Source organism: Haliotis rufescens, unplaced genomic scaffold, assembly GCF_023055435.1.
Source record: "Haliotis rufescens isolate VD_foot unplaced genomic scaffold, xgHalRufe1.0.p SCAF_3, whole genome shotgun sequence".
Lineage (NCBI taxonomy): Eukaryota > Metazoa > Mollusca > Gastropoda > Lepetellida > Haliotidae > Haliotis > Haliotis rufescens.
The window spans coordinates 51,541,459-51,555,139 of NW_025964001.1; the positions used below are offsets into that span (position 1 = coordinate 51,541,459).

At 37.6% G+C, this 13,681-nt stretch overlaps 1 protein-coding gene across 2 annotated transcripts; it reads left to right on the forward strand.

Moving 5' to 3' along the window:
* The first annotated feature begins 33 nt into the window (after nt 1–33).
* LOC124141980 (RNA-binding protein lark-like) lies at nt 34–11,319 on the forward strand. 2 transcript variants are annotated; one of them, XR_006862113.1, is made up of 9 exons: nt 34–184; nt 4,118–4,252; nt 4,856–4,939; nt 5,459–5,538; nt 5,970–5,993; nt 6,525–6,803; nt 7,156–7,191; nt 9,458–9,550; nt 10,759–11,319. XR_006862113.1 is itself a non-coding variant. In XM_046510199.2 (8 exons), the coding sequence occupies exons 2-8, from the start codon at nt 4,118–4,120 to the stop codon at nt 7,919–7,921; spliced, it is 708 nt and encodes a 235-aa protein (XP_046366155.1). In that variant the 5' UTR covers nt 34–184; the 3' UTR covers nt 7,922–8,224. The 2 variants fall into 2 exon arrangements, 1 of the variants encoding a protein (XP_046366155.1); XM_046510199.2 differs by lacking the exons at nt 9,458–9,550; nt 10,759–11,319 and adding an exon at nt 7,852–8,224.
* Nucleotides 11,320–13,681: the final 2,362 nt, after the last annotated feature.

Below are 13,681 nucleotides of genomic sequence, written 5' to 3' on the forward strand. Positions count from 1 at the left end.
ACTGTAATCATATGACTTTTCAAAAATAAAATCGGCAAACCAAACATTTTTTTCATAACATTTAGTAAGGTTATGTGGTAAATTTCGTTACATTAGTTAGCTCCCTTGCGAGCATCTGCTGCCAACAGGAGGCGCTACGAAACAGAAACAAAGCGTCAGTACATCGTGAAAACCAAGACCTAATGTAAATATTGTGTTTTTTCAACTCCTTTCAATAACAAATGCTTTATTTGTTTTATTGTAACATGCATGGTACTTATTTGAACAGTTCGACAATATATATGAAAGACTAAATGCTCGTTAATCTATGAACTATCAGAAGTTGGTCACATTCCGATTTCAAAATGGTGGCTTGTTCATATTGTTGCGGAAGCAGGAGTCTGCGGAGCGAAATACTATTATTAATACTAGTGAATGTTGAGGGACAACTAGGAAAAGAACGCTTGTCGATGAAAGTTCCAAACCTCGTCTTGTGGTAATAACATGCTTAACTGGCTTGTCAACACGGAAGAGCACGCATAGGCATAACTGGTAAATTTTGCGTCCAAAGCGTTGCAGAACTCCAATGAAGAAAGCCTCCAACGGTGCTTTATTTTTCACCCAGCTGTCCAATAATATTCAGGAAATGTAGAAATCCTTTTCAAAGAGTGCATCAGGCAATACTCATGATCCATAAGGGATGGTAGGCAGTCAGTATACTGTGTCTGAGTGGGGTATTCATGTTAAACTGCGGCATGGTATCTCAGTGAGCTAGCACTATAAATCGACATCAGTCTGGACTAGTACAAGCAGCCACACAAACACACACGTACATGCACGTCGCTATATAAGTGCAATAACCCGGGATGCCACGTTAAACCCCATTTCACCTCACCTCACCTCATGATCTTTATCATTTATGTAAGGAGAAATATTTAAGGAGTCATGGAACAAAACCAGTAAATGAGGCCAAAGCGGTTGTTGTCAGCACAGGTACTACCCCAGGTATGTTTCTATGTACAGAAATGTACCCTAGCCGAAATCAGGATACAGAAACTTACCCTAAACGTCAGATGAGTCCATGTTCCCAATCCGAAACCGGTTCATGTTGTAGTTCCAGTTCGCCTGATTACGAGTGCATGCATGCATTGCAGAATATTGCCGGAATATAAGATTAATATACATACATCACAAGGCATTTTACTTCCAAAATCAAAAAGTTCCTCCTGACGAACACGTATTGCCATGTTGAATTTGACCCCTGTTTGGCATACAGGAAGTGACGAATACCTAAAGAACAGGTTATGCGCATTGCACCCTGTGGCAGAATGGACTTGTTCAAGGGTACCTTTCCGTATTTTGATTTTGGCTAGGGTACCTTTCTGTATACAGACCGTATAGGCGTACACGTTATTTTCGACGTAAATAAGGAAAAAGAATTCAAGAAACTCTTGTTATTTCGCAAAGTGATGCTGAAACTGAGTAGAAGATTGTACATGCAGATATAGGCCAGGCTCACTGATTCTAGAGTGCATCAGCATCATTAATCCGTTCAATATAGCTTTTTTCATCCTTCATTAATTGCCATTCTGTTTCTTTTTTGAGCAAAAACCATGGTTTTAAAGGCCTATTGCTATTGCAATTTTTCCTTGTAGATGTATTTCTGTATATATATTTTCTAAATATTATGAAAGTGTTTTGTTTCTTAATTTATTGTTCTTATTCAACATGTTAAACAGATCCGGACTCAACATCAGATTTCAAGGTGTATGTCAATTTCAAAGCCACACTCAAATTACTGGGCGTCTGTCATATTTACCACTACTATCTTGTATCATTATGATTTGCCATATGCTTGAAACATAATCTCCATGTAACACCTTGTATATTTACAAAATACCACAAAGTTTTGTTTTCAGCAACTTTAGTTTTCAATTCATTGCAATATGAAATCAGAGGATCGAGATTAACCAATCAAATCATTACCTCGATAGTGAATCAGGCTGCTGTATTCAAACTTCGAGGTACGATCGATTTTTTTAAATTGGTGAAGTTTTAACGCAAGAGATAACATTAAAGATGTCTGTAGAACACTTTCTGTTTTTGCATTTGTAAAGTTTATTGCAGTTAACAGAGAAATACTGTTTCCATTTAGAAAATACACCATGGGTTGGTTACCTCCCTTGCCTTGTGATTAAGGTGTACAGTGATTTTAAGTGTACCTTGTAATTTGAAGGCATCACTAAAATATCAAAGCAAATGTGCATATAAAAAATGACATCACTTTCAGGAAGAGTTACTGTTCTTTTCGCACATGTCAAATAAACCTCAAAACACACTGTAATCTGAGTGCAGCATTGAAATTTGCATATGCCTTGAAATCTGGTGTTGCATCTGGACCTCTAGGAAGTGAAGGAAACTTTAGAAAGGCTTCCCTAAATGTATATTTTATTTCGCAATAATAATGTAACATGTACAGTTATAATGTTTATAAAAATAATAATAATAATAATAATAATAATAATAACAAAAATAAGACCACTTATAAAACACTATATCAACTGAGAGTATGCTAAACATCTCATACACCATTGACATTTCAAGTGAAAACATGGGCAAACAGTGTTAGAATTTGACACTAGTCCTATAGTACAGGTTCGCCTCTATTATGTTTCTGGGTTTGTCAGCACCATACCTATACTCATGGGTTTTCCCAAAGTGGTAAACGTCGGAAACCTGCATCACTTCAGGCTTTCCTCCAACATTCAGCTGACACGCCGTGATGTAACTGGAATATTGTTGAAAGTGGCGTTAAACCCAACTCACTCACTCCTATAGTCTTGCCAAACTACACAGTAGTAAAGATATGCAAAGAACTAGTAGAAATTTACCCTTTTTAAAGGTTTTGCTATATGTTATCATTATCTGGACTAGTGGACTAAAACTGTTAGTTTTTATCGCTGACTAATTACCAGTAGCCGATACCTGTAGATCTTTTAGGTTACATTTGCATTTGAATTTTTGGCCAGTTGACATGTTATCCCTTGGGTGTATGCTTTATGATCACTGGACCTTCCTTGTTACTTATTAATATTACTTAACATGTTTAAGACTGTATAAAACATGTTTCTCAAGTGCATTTTTCTGAAAGATTATTATACCCCTGACCTAAAAGGTCGGGGTTATATAGTTATACCAAGGCTCTGTCCGTCCGTCTGTCCGAAAACTTTGTCCTCGTGATTTCTCTTAAACTATTTGGTTGATTCATCTCAAACTTACTACATATAATCTGTGTCATATGGAGGGGTGCAGTCAAAAGAAAAAAAATTGTTTTTCTTAATTTTCCATTTTTTAATGAATTTTTCAAACCCTAACCCTATCCTAGCTATTTTAATTTGAAACAACTGACACACTAGGCGGGTCGGGGGTATTAGTGAGCCACGCTCACTTTTGTTCTTGTTATTATAAAAAACTGAATAAGGGAGGAACACTGTTTATGTTTTTCCAATCAAGAATCTCAACAAACGCAAGTGGGCACATATTGAACTTGTCTCTTTAATACATGTCTGTTGTCAAGCATATATTACAGTGTCTGTTTCATATGATGCGAGAAATTTTAAAATATTTGTTTGTCAACAATGACTAAAGTGCTGAATTTTAAGCATGTTAAGTGGAGTGTTAATCCCAAAGAAAAATGTTCTTTTATCCTTTAGGTCTGGCTGCTGTTCTTTACTATAAGCATAAGGAAACTTAAAAAAACATTACATGATCAGTTAAAATGAGCACTCTACAGTCCTTTCATCATGCTCATTGCCATATCCTATATATTATTAATGTCATTCATATTTTAGGTACCCCATGGGGATTCCTGGTTAGGTAGGGTTTCCAGCAACTTATGCTGGTTGCAAGAGGTGATCAAATGGATATGGTGGTTACTTGTTGATAGCATGTCATCATAGCCCTACAGCCTAAATCGTTCCCAATATCACGTGAATATCAATAACCGGATTATCTAGTCCAGACTCGATTGTTAACATGCTGCTGTCATACAGCTGGAATCTTTTTGAGTGTGGCATTAACACAAACAAACAAAACACATAAATTAAGATTTAAGTTGTTTATTTTAATTTTATTTCAGATGTCGAGCAAAGTACCCACAAAAGTGTTTGTGGGTAACCTTACAGAATCATGCTCCAAAATCCATTTACAGAGAATGTTCGAGGCATATGGAAGTATTGTAGAGTGTGATATCATCAGAAATTATGCATTTATTGTAAGTATTTTGATTCACAGCATTTACAGAATCACTTGAATCACTGATATCATACTGTTGTCTACAGTTTTTTGTCTAATGATTAATGTTACAGTTTGAAGAGTTACTATTGCTAACTGATTTATCTGCAGTTTTACTCAGTGTACACACAGGTTTGTATGTTTATATACCTCCATAAACTCAACAATATTGAAGTCAATTCTGAAACAATGAAACTTGCTAAATCAGGAACTGGTGCTACTGCTATAGTTTCATCCCATGTTTGTAGGTATCCACAGGATTAGTAGAAATTGCTAAAGTCAATAGTGTCTTGATTCATCAATGCACCACCGATTTACAACTGACGATACAATATGCCAGCTTTCCTGTGGTTTTACTGTATTATGTACATTTGATAATTTATGCAGTGTATATTGCTGTACACATACCATATTCTACGTAATAAGCACCCAGGGTGCTCTCAAAATTAGAAATAGGGGGCTCTTATTAGAATATTATTTTGGTGAGTTAAAAAATCGTTAATTTCGGGGTTATTGCTGACAGACTGAAATGTTTATATACGACAGATATATTTTGTATGTAGCACTTGTGTGTCTTTTGTAGCACTTTGCTGATGCAGATGAAGCTAAAACTGCTGTTGACAACCTAGATGGATCAAACTTTGAAGGATCTAACATTAAGGTTGAGGTAAGTTGATTGTTCTTGAAAAGTAATTTGACTACCATATTCTTCCATCCTGCTGAGGCAGAAAGGTACTCAACGATCTCATGCTTGTCAAAAGAGTTTATTGAGATCAGGTGGTAACAATGTATGACATATCAGTCGGCGACCTGAGTGTCATGTCCGAACAGCTTTTTGTGATCCACCATGACTGTGATGATTGGGTTGGGATATTGCAAGTTTGACACCAAGTTCAAAGTTTTTTAGATGAATTTATTCAATAATTAGCCCATCAGAGTCTATGCTAAACAAGTTTGTGTCAGGTAGCGTGATCTTGTCACTTAGCATCATATTTAGTAAATTTTGGTGTTGATGTGTTGACCATACCTGACTCAGATTTTGGACCAGTGGCAAAAGTTTCAGACTGCCAACAGAATACTTAAATATGTTTATGTGTAAAAGAGTTACCATGTGTTATTACTTTTTGTCATATTAGTTGTTTGATTAAGTATGTATGTTCACAGACAATGACTGTACATGTTTCAGCTGTCACATAGTAAGGTCAGACAGAAGCCAGGGATGGGCAGGAAAGGAGACTGTTACAGATGTGGGAAGGAAGGACACTGGTGTGTGAATTATTTCAGTATTCATGATTTCCATGTGCAACAGTAGTTTCACTTAATTGTGTTGCACCTAGGTATTCTATATCATGATGCATCAATGTTTCAGAATCGTCCTGTCGCTATTTCTCATACTTTGATGCTCTCAGCTATTTGTCTGTTGGATTCAGACCGATATATCATGATATATAGATATATATATATATATATATATATATATATATATATATATAATATCAAGAAAAACAGCGTAACGGTATAACTTTACTCTTGAACATCACATGCGTGAAACAGGTTGAGTAAATTATACAGCTCATCTTTGGACTTTTGTATTTCATCCATCCATCCATCCATCCATCCATCCATCCATACATCCATCCATCTATCTATCTGCCATATTGATAATGTATCAAAAATCCTGTTCATATTTGTTTCAGGTCAAAAGATTGCCCCAAAGGACCGTAAGTAGAATGTTTTGTTACAGTTAATAGTTGACGTAAATTTGTCCTTTGCCCAAAGATGTATATTCATTTACTCAGGAACCAACCATACTATTATTTGCATTCTGAACAAACATTCTGTCATTTACAGATATAGTTGTAATATAGCTGACTGGAATGTAAAACAAAATTCGCTTGCTTACTCCTTTCATGTGATTCAATTGAACTTTGTTTATGATAACGCTACAATTAGCTGTGCAGAATCAAGTTTCTTGGATGTGCCTCAATCCTATGATCGTAGGTTTGAATCCTACATTCATCCTGATTATGATTCTCAGTTTGTTGGGACTAACCGTGTCATCATGAGTCCCACCAAACTGATAGGACCTGCATCAAGACAGGCTTTCCTCCCAGAGTATGCTGACTCAACAATAACTAAACTTAAGTAAAATTAACTTGGTAAACATAGTGAATAATACCTAGATAATATTCAGTAACTGTCATGTCTCTTTTGATAATATCACTGGCATCATTTTCTGGATGCCTTTTCAGGTCCCGACCTCCTCGCAAACCTGGTCGCGATGATCCGTACAAGTCTCCATACAGGGATCCCAGAGATCTTAGAGATCCTTACTACAGAGACCCATATGATGATCCCTACTACAGAGACCGTTACCTGCCTCCTCCCCCTATGGACAGATACAGGCCATATGCTGACCCCTATGATCGACGCCCCCTTCCCCCACCCCCAAGGGATCCATACTACAGAGAGAGAGACCCCTATGCCAGGCCCCCACCGGAGTACTATGGCAGAAGGTCACCACCCCCAAGGTAAGCCTCTATACATATTGCTGGTCAAAACTGCAAGAAACTGTTTCATGTAGGTAGGGACTTAATGAGGTCATATTCAGAAACAAAGAAAGGTCATGGCTTTAAAGGTACTTTTTTTTATTGTCTGTTCCAGTTTTGCCTTTATTATCATGTCTCTTTTGCTGTCATGTTTTTAAAAACAGAAGAGTCATTCAGTTATGGTCACATGATTATCCTCTGGTGTCAATGACCCATTATCTTTTTAAACATGTTAACTGCCAAATCACACATCGTCTTTGCTCAAGTCAAATCAAATATATGTTTGTTTAGTTCTGCGTGTGTTTAGACTATGAATGTGAAATTTCTTTTTCAGAGATCCTTACTATGACTACTATGCAAGAGAGAGACCGTGAGAAGATTTCTAGTCTTTAATGTTCCTAATGAAACTAATGCAACTTTTAAAGGAATCTTACATTTAATAACTACACCAATTGAATGAATGACAGTATTGTATAAGTGTTTACTAAACAAATATGTGTCCATGGGTAGATGATATACAGCAAGAAGTAGAAAATTATTTTAACACAATCCTGACAGCTATTGCAGATGATACGAAGCATTTTCACTTGTTATTGTTAGCGACTAATGTGACTCAGCTTGCTTCCCATTTGTGTTAATGTGAAAGATAAAACAAGTTGCATTTTTTTGGGCAACTGCATATAATACATTTTTGATGTTATTCAATATAATGTAGAGAATTATACAATATACTGTAAAATATGTTTGAGATTTTGAAAGCTATTTTTATGAACTGCATCAAACAATTTTCGGTTACTGTGACATTAACAGCAAGAGAAACATGGGGCATCGTGTTACTGAAATCAACCACTTCAGCTTGTATAGAAGTTGTTGAAGAGGCAAATTGTTCAGCAATTTGGAAGTTTATGACCGGTTACGAAATTCTCGCTGTCCAAAAATATTGTCCAAAAGCCATATTGCTTTTAGAGCTCTATGGGTGTGCTGTAATATACAATGGAAGTATAAGTCATGTTTTTATTTGCATATACAGCTACCCGCCGCCGCCCCCAAAGGCAAATCGTGCTTCGCCAGCGGTTGCCCGCGTGCCTGCGCCCTACTGAATCGAGTGCGAGGATAAATGACGTGCGAGGGGGATGGTTTCGTCATGGAATCGAGCTTAACACAGCTTTTTTGTTGTCATACAAGAGTTTAAAGACTTTTTGTTTCTACATGGTCCTACAAATTATGAAATAATTCGCTGACGTCGTCTACCCCTGAAGCGTTGCAGCATTCTCGTGTGTCAGAGATTTTTAGTGTGTCATCAGTCTTCATTGTCTTTTAAGTTACATTCATGTACTTTGTATTCTCATATTTTATTGTCTCAGTATATTATTGTTATAAATAAATCGGTTGCGTCACAACAATTGCATCTTTGTAGAATACTTTCCTAGAAGACGGAAGACAGTGTAAGTTTTAAAGGAAACAGGATGATGATTGTTAGAAAATTTGGTGGCAATCCTTTTGGCCTGAAAAACTGTTCATAATTGTTATTTATTCAGCATTCTGTTTCCTTCTTGATGTTATTGCCGTGTAGATTTGACACACATTTGTGTATAGAATCGCGAACGGCATCTTTATGACTTTCCTCCGCTTTAAGCTTCTTGGAGTATTTACCGCAGTTTTCGCTGAGTATCCAATGGGGATTGCAATGGTTAATATCCACGATAACAGTAATATTGCTACATTGGAAGAAAATAAAACCAAACTTAGGATTTGTTTTGTCACATTCTAACACTTAGATCACTTTTCCAAATTTTCCATTATTTTGACCACTGTTGTAGCAATATGTTTCCTATCGTGAGAACGGAAACGCGATGCGTCGTGTTGCGTATCATCATTGCACCCTGGTGTTGCTTTATTTGCTCCTTTTTTATTTCACGGTTAATCTTGCAACAATTGGTAGTATTCTGCATCTATTCTCAGGACTTTCGATTGGGAGGGCAGGAAGAATGAAGTTGGAGACTTTGTTCATTTTGTATTGTGACTAGGTAACCTTGCTCATAAGAGTACAAGGTTGCAAATGTTCTGAATTTGGTACAGTATCAAGGTTTGAAATGTTATTCAACCAAAACTAGAATACACTCAAGACAAACTAACCCACCACTGACTGAAATCTTAATACTAACTGTTTCTTGAACATTTTGGAGTAGGGCTTTTATTGGCTACAAACATATAATACATGTTAAGTAAAGAGGGGAATGAAAGTTTCTCAATATCGCATCAGCAGTGTTTCAGCTCGTTTGCGAATAGGATCAGGTTAGCTTGTTAAGTGACTAAAGAGATTAAAAGCTAAATATCCTTGTGAACAATGCAAGGATAAAAGGTTAGTAACATGCTTAAGAAGATTTATTGAAGGTTGGTATAAACAGTTCATCAATCTTTTTTTTTATTTTGCACATAACTGTTCTTTTTAACAATTGCACCAGCAAAAAAACCCTGCTCAACCATGTGCATTGTGAGAGGCACTAAAATAAGATGCCATTTTTTCACAGTTTGTTTTTCTGTTGGTTAGGAGTACCGAGTTAAGATCACATGTGAATATTCTACATCATGTTCTTCATCATGCGGTTATAAATATTTGTTTTCTCTTTCTTCAGTTCTTGGGACTGAAATAGCATGTGTAACAAACTCACATGCCCTTTCATACAGCGTTGAATATCTCCTTACAGGATGAAACCGATCCAAGCTGTGTAAGTAAATTTAGGAAAGATGCATTGCTTAGTCATTCCCAGTTGATTATTAATTTCAGAATCAAAAGGTTCAATTGTCTTCAGGCAAGTATTCTGCTTGAGTATTTTGTGGTCATCTATACTAAATTTGGCTTTTGAATTGAGGTACCAGTTGCTCTACTAATCATAGCAGTAAATTGTACACCTTACAATTATCCGACAAAAGGCCTATGAATGATATGGACTAAGTATTAATAGTGTTTCATTATTGTGCCAATCAGTGGTACCTGAAGGGCATGCTTAGATATCCTGGGTTTTGTAAACAAAGGAATTTTTCAACACTTTTGCACTTTATATTCTAATTGGCACATCTGAATGAGTACCCTGTTGCACACTTGATAAAAGACAATTCTATTCATGTATTGTCACAATGTGTAAACTTCAGCAGTAAAATTTACCTAGTCCACAATATTTTGGGGCTTAGTTGATTGTGTAACATAACTACATGTACAGAGAAAGCTACTAGTTCTTAGATTGTCTCAGTATAGTGGTGTAAGGTGCTGGAATTGGCTGTGCAATGTGCAAATACAAAATGGCATTTTACAATTTTTGTTCATGCTGTTGTACATGTCGCCCCTATATATACTTGTATTGATTTGTATTACAGTTGGGGGCAGTCGGGTAGCCTAGTGGTTAAAGCGTTCGCTCATCATGCCGAAGACCCGGGTTCGATTCCCGACATGGGTACAGTGTGTGAAGCCCATTTCTGGTGTCCCCCGCCGTGATATTGCTGGAATATTGCTAAAAGCGGCGTAAAACCATACTCACTCACTCACTGTATTACAGTTGATGGTATGGTACAATTAGAGAGTGCAGAGAATTCTGCAATGCACCAATCTTTAGTGAATGGTTACTCCCTTAAGTTCCCGTTGGGGATTCCGGGCTAGAATTAGGCCATGTAAAAGGCATGGGTTGGTCAAACTTGGTTCTTGGCATGTCCTTGTTACCCGAAGGCATGGATGGTTGTTCACAATTTCGATCACTGGAATGTTTGGTCCAGACTCAATTATTTCAGGCTTCGATCATTCACAAACAAACACTCCTGGGCTTCTGTCTATATTATATGATACAACTGTTTAGTGAAGACCTAAGTTTTTTGGATGTCATCTTTATTGTGGTACCTTTACCAAGTGAATTGCTAAGAGGTTGTTTATCTTCGTATTGGACAGGTCAGCACAAGAGGATGTCTGTCTGAAGAGGGATTTGCTTGATACAAGTACAAGACAAGCATGAAACAAGCAAGCTTCACCTTCAGGGAGGAAGGGGATCGTAGAAGAATTACTGTTGCTGCATCCAAGTTTTCAAGTCCATCTGATCTTGAAAATTTGCCTCATTGTGGCACCATCAGCTTCCCATAGCAATTGTGAATCAGCAAGGTGTTGGGAATAAAATTCTGATCACTGGACTTAGATACATAACTGATGTCTTAACACAAGCAAGACTCTTATCTGTTTCACAATACTATTGCAGATCCTGATGATCTTGTGAAGGCTGTAATCAACTTTCACTACTTCACTAAAAAATGGAGGTTGTGAAAGTACTTGACTTGTTTTTGCAAGGTTAACAGGAACATACAAATTCAGACTGACATGTTTTTCAAAGAGGTTATTGAATCCTTGGGCTGCATATGTGAATACAGATGACTTCAAATTATGTCCAAGTCCTGAAAGTACATTTCATGTTTTGTAAATGTCATGAAAATAAAATCTGACACAAGAAGCCGCAATAAATATACTGACTCTGTTATTACTTTCCAGCTATTCAAATATTTGTTACGAGGCAAACATTTAACTTTATTCAAATTTGTGTAAGGTAATTGATTTGATTGAAAACAACTTAAAAGCTCATGTGACTCCTAATTCAGTGACTACCTGTAAATTCAAGCCAGTAAGGCGCAGTTTGTTTCATTCCTCACTCCGCAACATTCTATCTATATCACAGTTGCCTATAATTGTCTAGACCTAACAGTACATTCCTTGATATTAACAATGATCCACACTGTCCAGGTACAATTCCAGCATATGAACCAAGTCACAGCCATTATCAAGTCAACAGCCATTATCTATCCATTATCTCTATCCATTCTGTCGCCTCTTTCAAACAGCATATGCTGTGGACTAACCTGAAATTCCCACAGGATTTGGGTGAGATAAGGATCTTTATGAAGATTTATGCATGATCTGTGACGGTTACGGAATGGGTTAATTGGCGATGATTACATTGTTTCATATCCAGAAAAAGCATGTGCACAGCAAAGAATCTTTTCTTGTATGTATTTGAAACAAACTTAATAACTTATTTACAATCGAATGGGTCATCTGAGGTGCTGCAATTTGCTGTGTACAGTTGCATCACTCCGGCATACCAAAGTCTGATGATTCGATCAGAATTGGATTCTTGGTTTGTCTGCACCACACCCATAGACGTGGGTTTCACATTTGGGCATTCCTCCAATATGAAGCTGATATAACTGAAATACTGCTGAAAGCGTGGTTAAACCCAGCTCACTCGCTCCAGTGGAATTGACGTAATAGATAAACTTTATAGTTGGCCAGCATTACGTAAAATATTACGTCCAATGTCGGCGAACAGCCCTTCAGCTGATCGCAAAGTTTCAAAATTGCTCATCTCGAATGGTGGTTTTGGCCAGGTGCAGTGAACAGCAAATGTTTCTTTTTCCCAATCAAACTCGCTGCCGGGTAGATCGGGATTCAATGGCTTAATGTATTCTGGAAGCCAGCTTGGGTGACATTTTCCCAGCCAACATATCACCTGAAGATGGTGCTCTGTTTTGAGACTTGATGGATACTGCTCAAATGTTTTGTACGGGAGCCTCATCGCTAAATGATGCACAGTGTCATCGCGGTAATCTTTCATTTCGTTAAGCAAAGCCTTGAAAAAGAAAGCATTCGGTTTCCCCATCAGAACGCCCAGATTAAACACTTCTGGAAATTCTCCATGCTCTGGCCAATCAAAACTCACGACACCTTCATAGGCAAGAAGTTCATCGCTGATTCGCCGAGTCCAGAATACATCCGTATCCTGTGCAACACCTCCATACCTTGTCAATACGTACAGCTTGCCGATATCGGCATTGTGTGTTGTGTACTTAAGCTGGTGATTGTATATATGACGTAATTCAGGCATGATGACATGTGTCACATTTTCCTCCCGAATAAGTTTTTCAAACAGATAATGTTTCGGCCTTACTCCATGAAAATATATCTTCCCAAGCCCAGCAACATACAAGGCACTGAGTACACTCAGATAATTTCCATAAGAAAACGTTTTAGCACCAAACCAAAAGAAATGTCCGATTCTTGGGGCAAGTGTGTCATAGTCTTGACGAGGCGTGATAATCTGATTATACTGATAAGCGAGTTTCCTTGCTAACTTTCCAAACGGTGTGTCTAGAGTCCAAATGTCTTTGGGGGCAAGATCTGTGTCCAGTACAAGACAAATATCACCGTTGCTTGTGTCGAAGTTCTCTTTAGTCGCACAATTGGTGACGTCAGAGTGAGTGTATACTGAATCATTTTGTTGCCTTTTGATGTAAAGGAAGCCCTCGTCCTCTCCAGTATTTGCTGAGCCAATTGGCGAACTACTTTGACGCAGATATACTGGGAACTCCGCCATTATTGTGTTTAAACCAATAAAAATCGCAGATTGAATTTTGGTAAAGATGGCTTCCTTTATGTCTGCATTACATGAAAATTGAGCATCTACTTTCATTGTTGCCAAATTTGGTACCGTGTCGAATAACAGTTGAAGCCATGTGTTGTAGCGATGATTGTCTATTTCGAATTCGTGTGTATGAATTAAAATAATTTTTGTTGGCTTTACTACATAGATGGCGCTCAGTACACTTAAATAGTTCCGAAACCGAAACACGCGGGGGCCGCACAAAAGGAAGTAAGCGTCAATAGTTTCGCCAAAATACAGATCCATTCCTGACGTTGCGACATGGAGACCGGGATGAGAAATCATAGCTGGAACAGCCACAGGGATATGGTTCTGCTGAATGCTGTTCTGTGGTTGGTCGTCATCTCCAGACCTGGCGTGATTAAAGTTGCGATGATTGTCGCTTCGATC

Coding starts and splice junctions, on each gene's coding strand:
- LOC124141980 (XM_046510199.2), top strand. CDS start 4,118: ATGTCGAGCAAAGTACCCACAAAAGTGTTTGTGGGTAACCTTACAGAA. Junction 4,940..5,458: donor GATCTAACATTAAGGTTGAG/GTAAGTTGATTG, acceptor TACATGTTTCAG/CTGTCACATAGTAAGGTCAG. Junction 5,539..5,969: donor TGTGGGAAGGAAGGACACTG/GTGTGTGAATTA, acceptor TATTTGTTTCAG/GTCAAAAGATTGCCCCAAAG.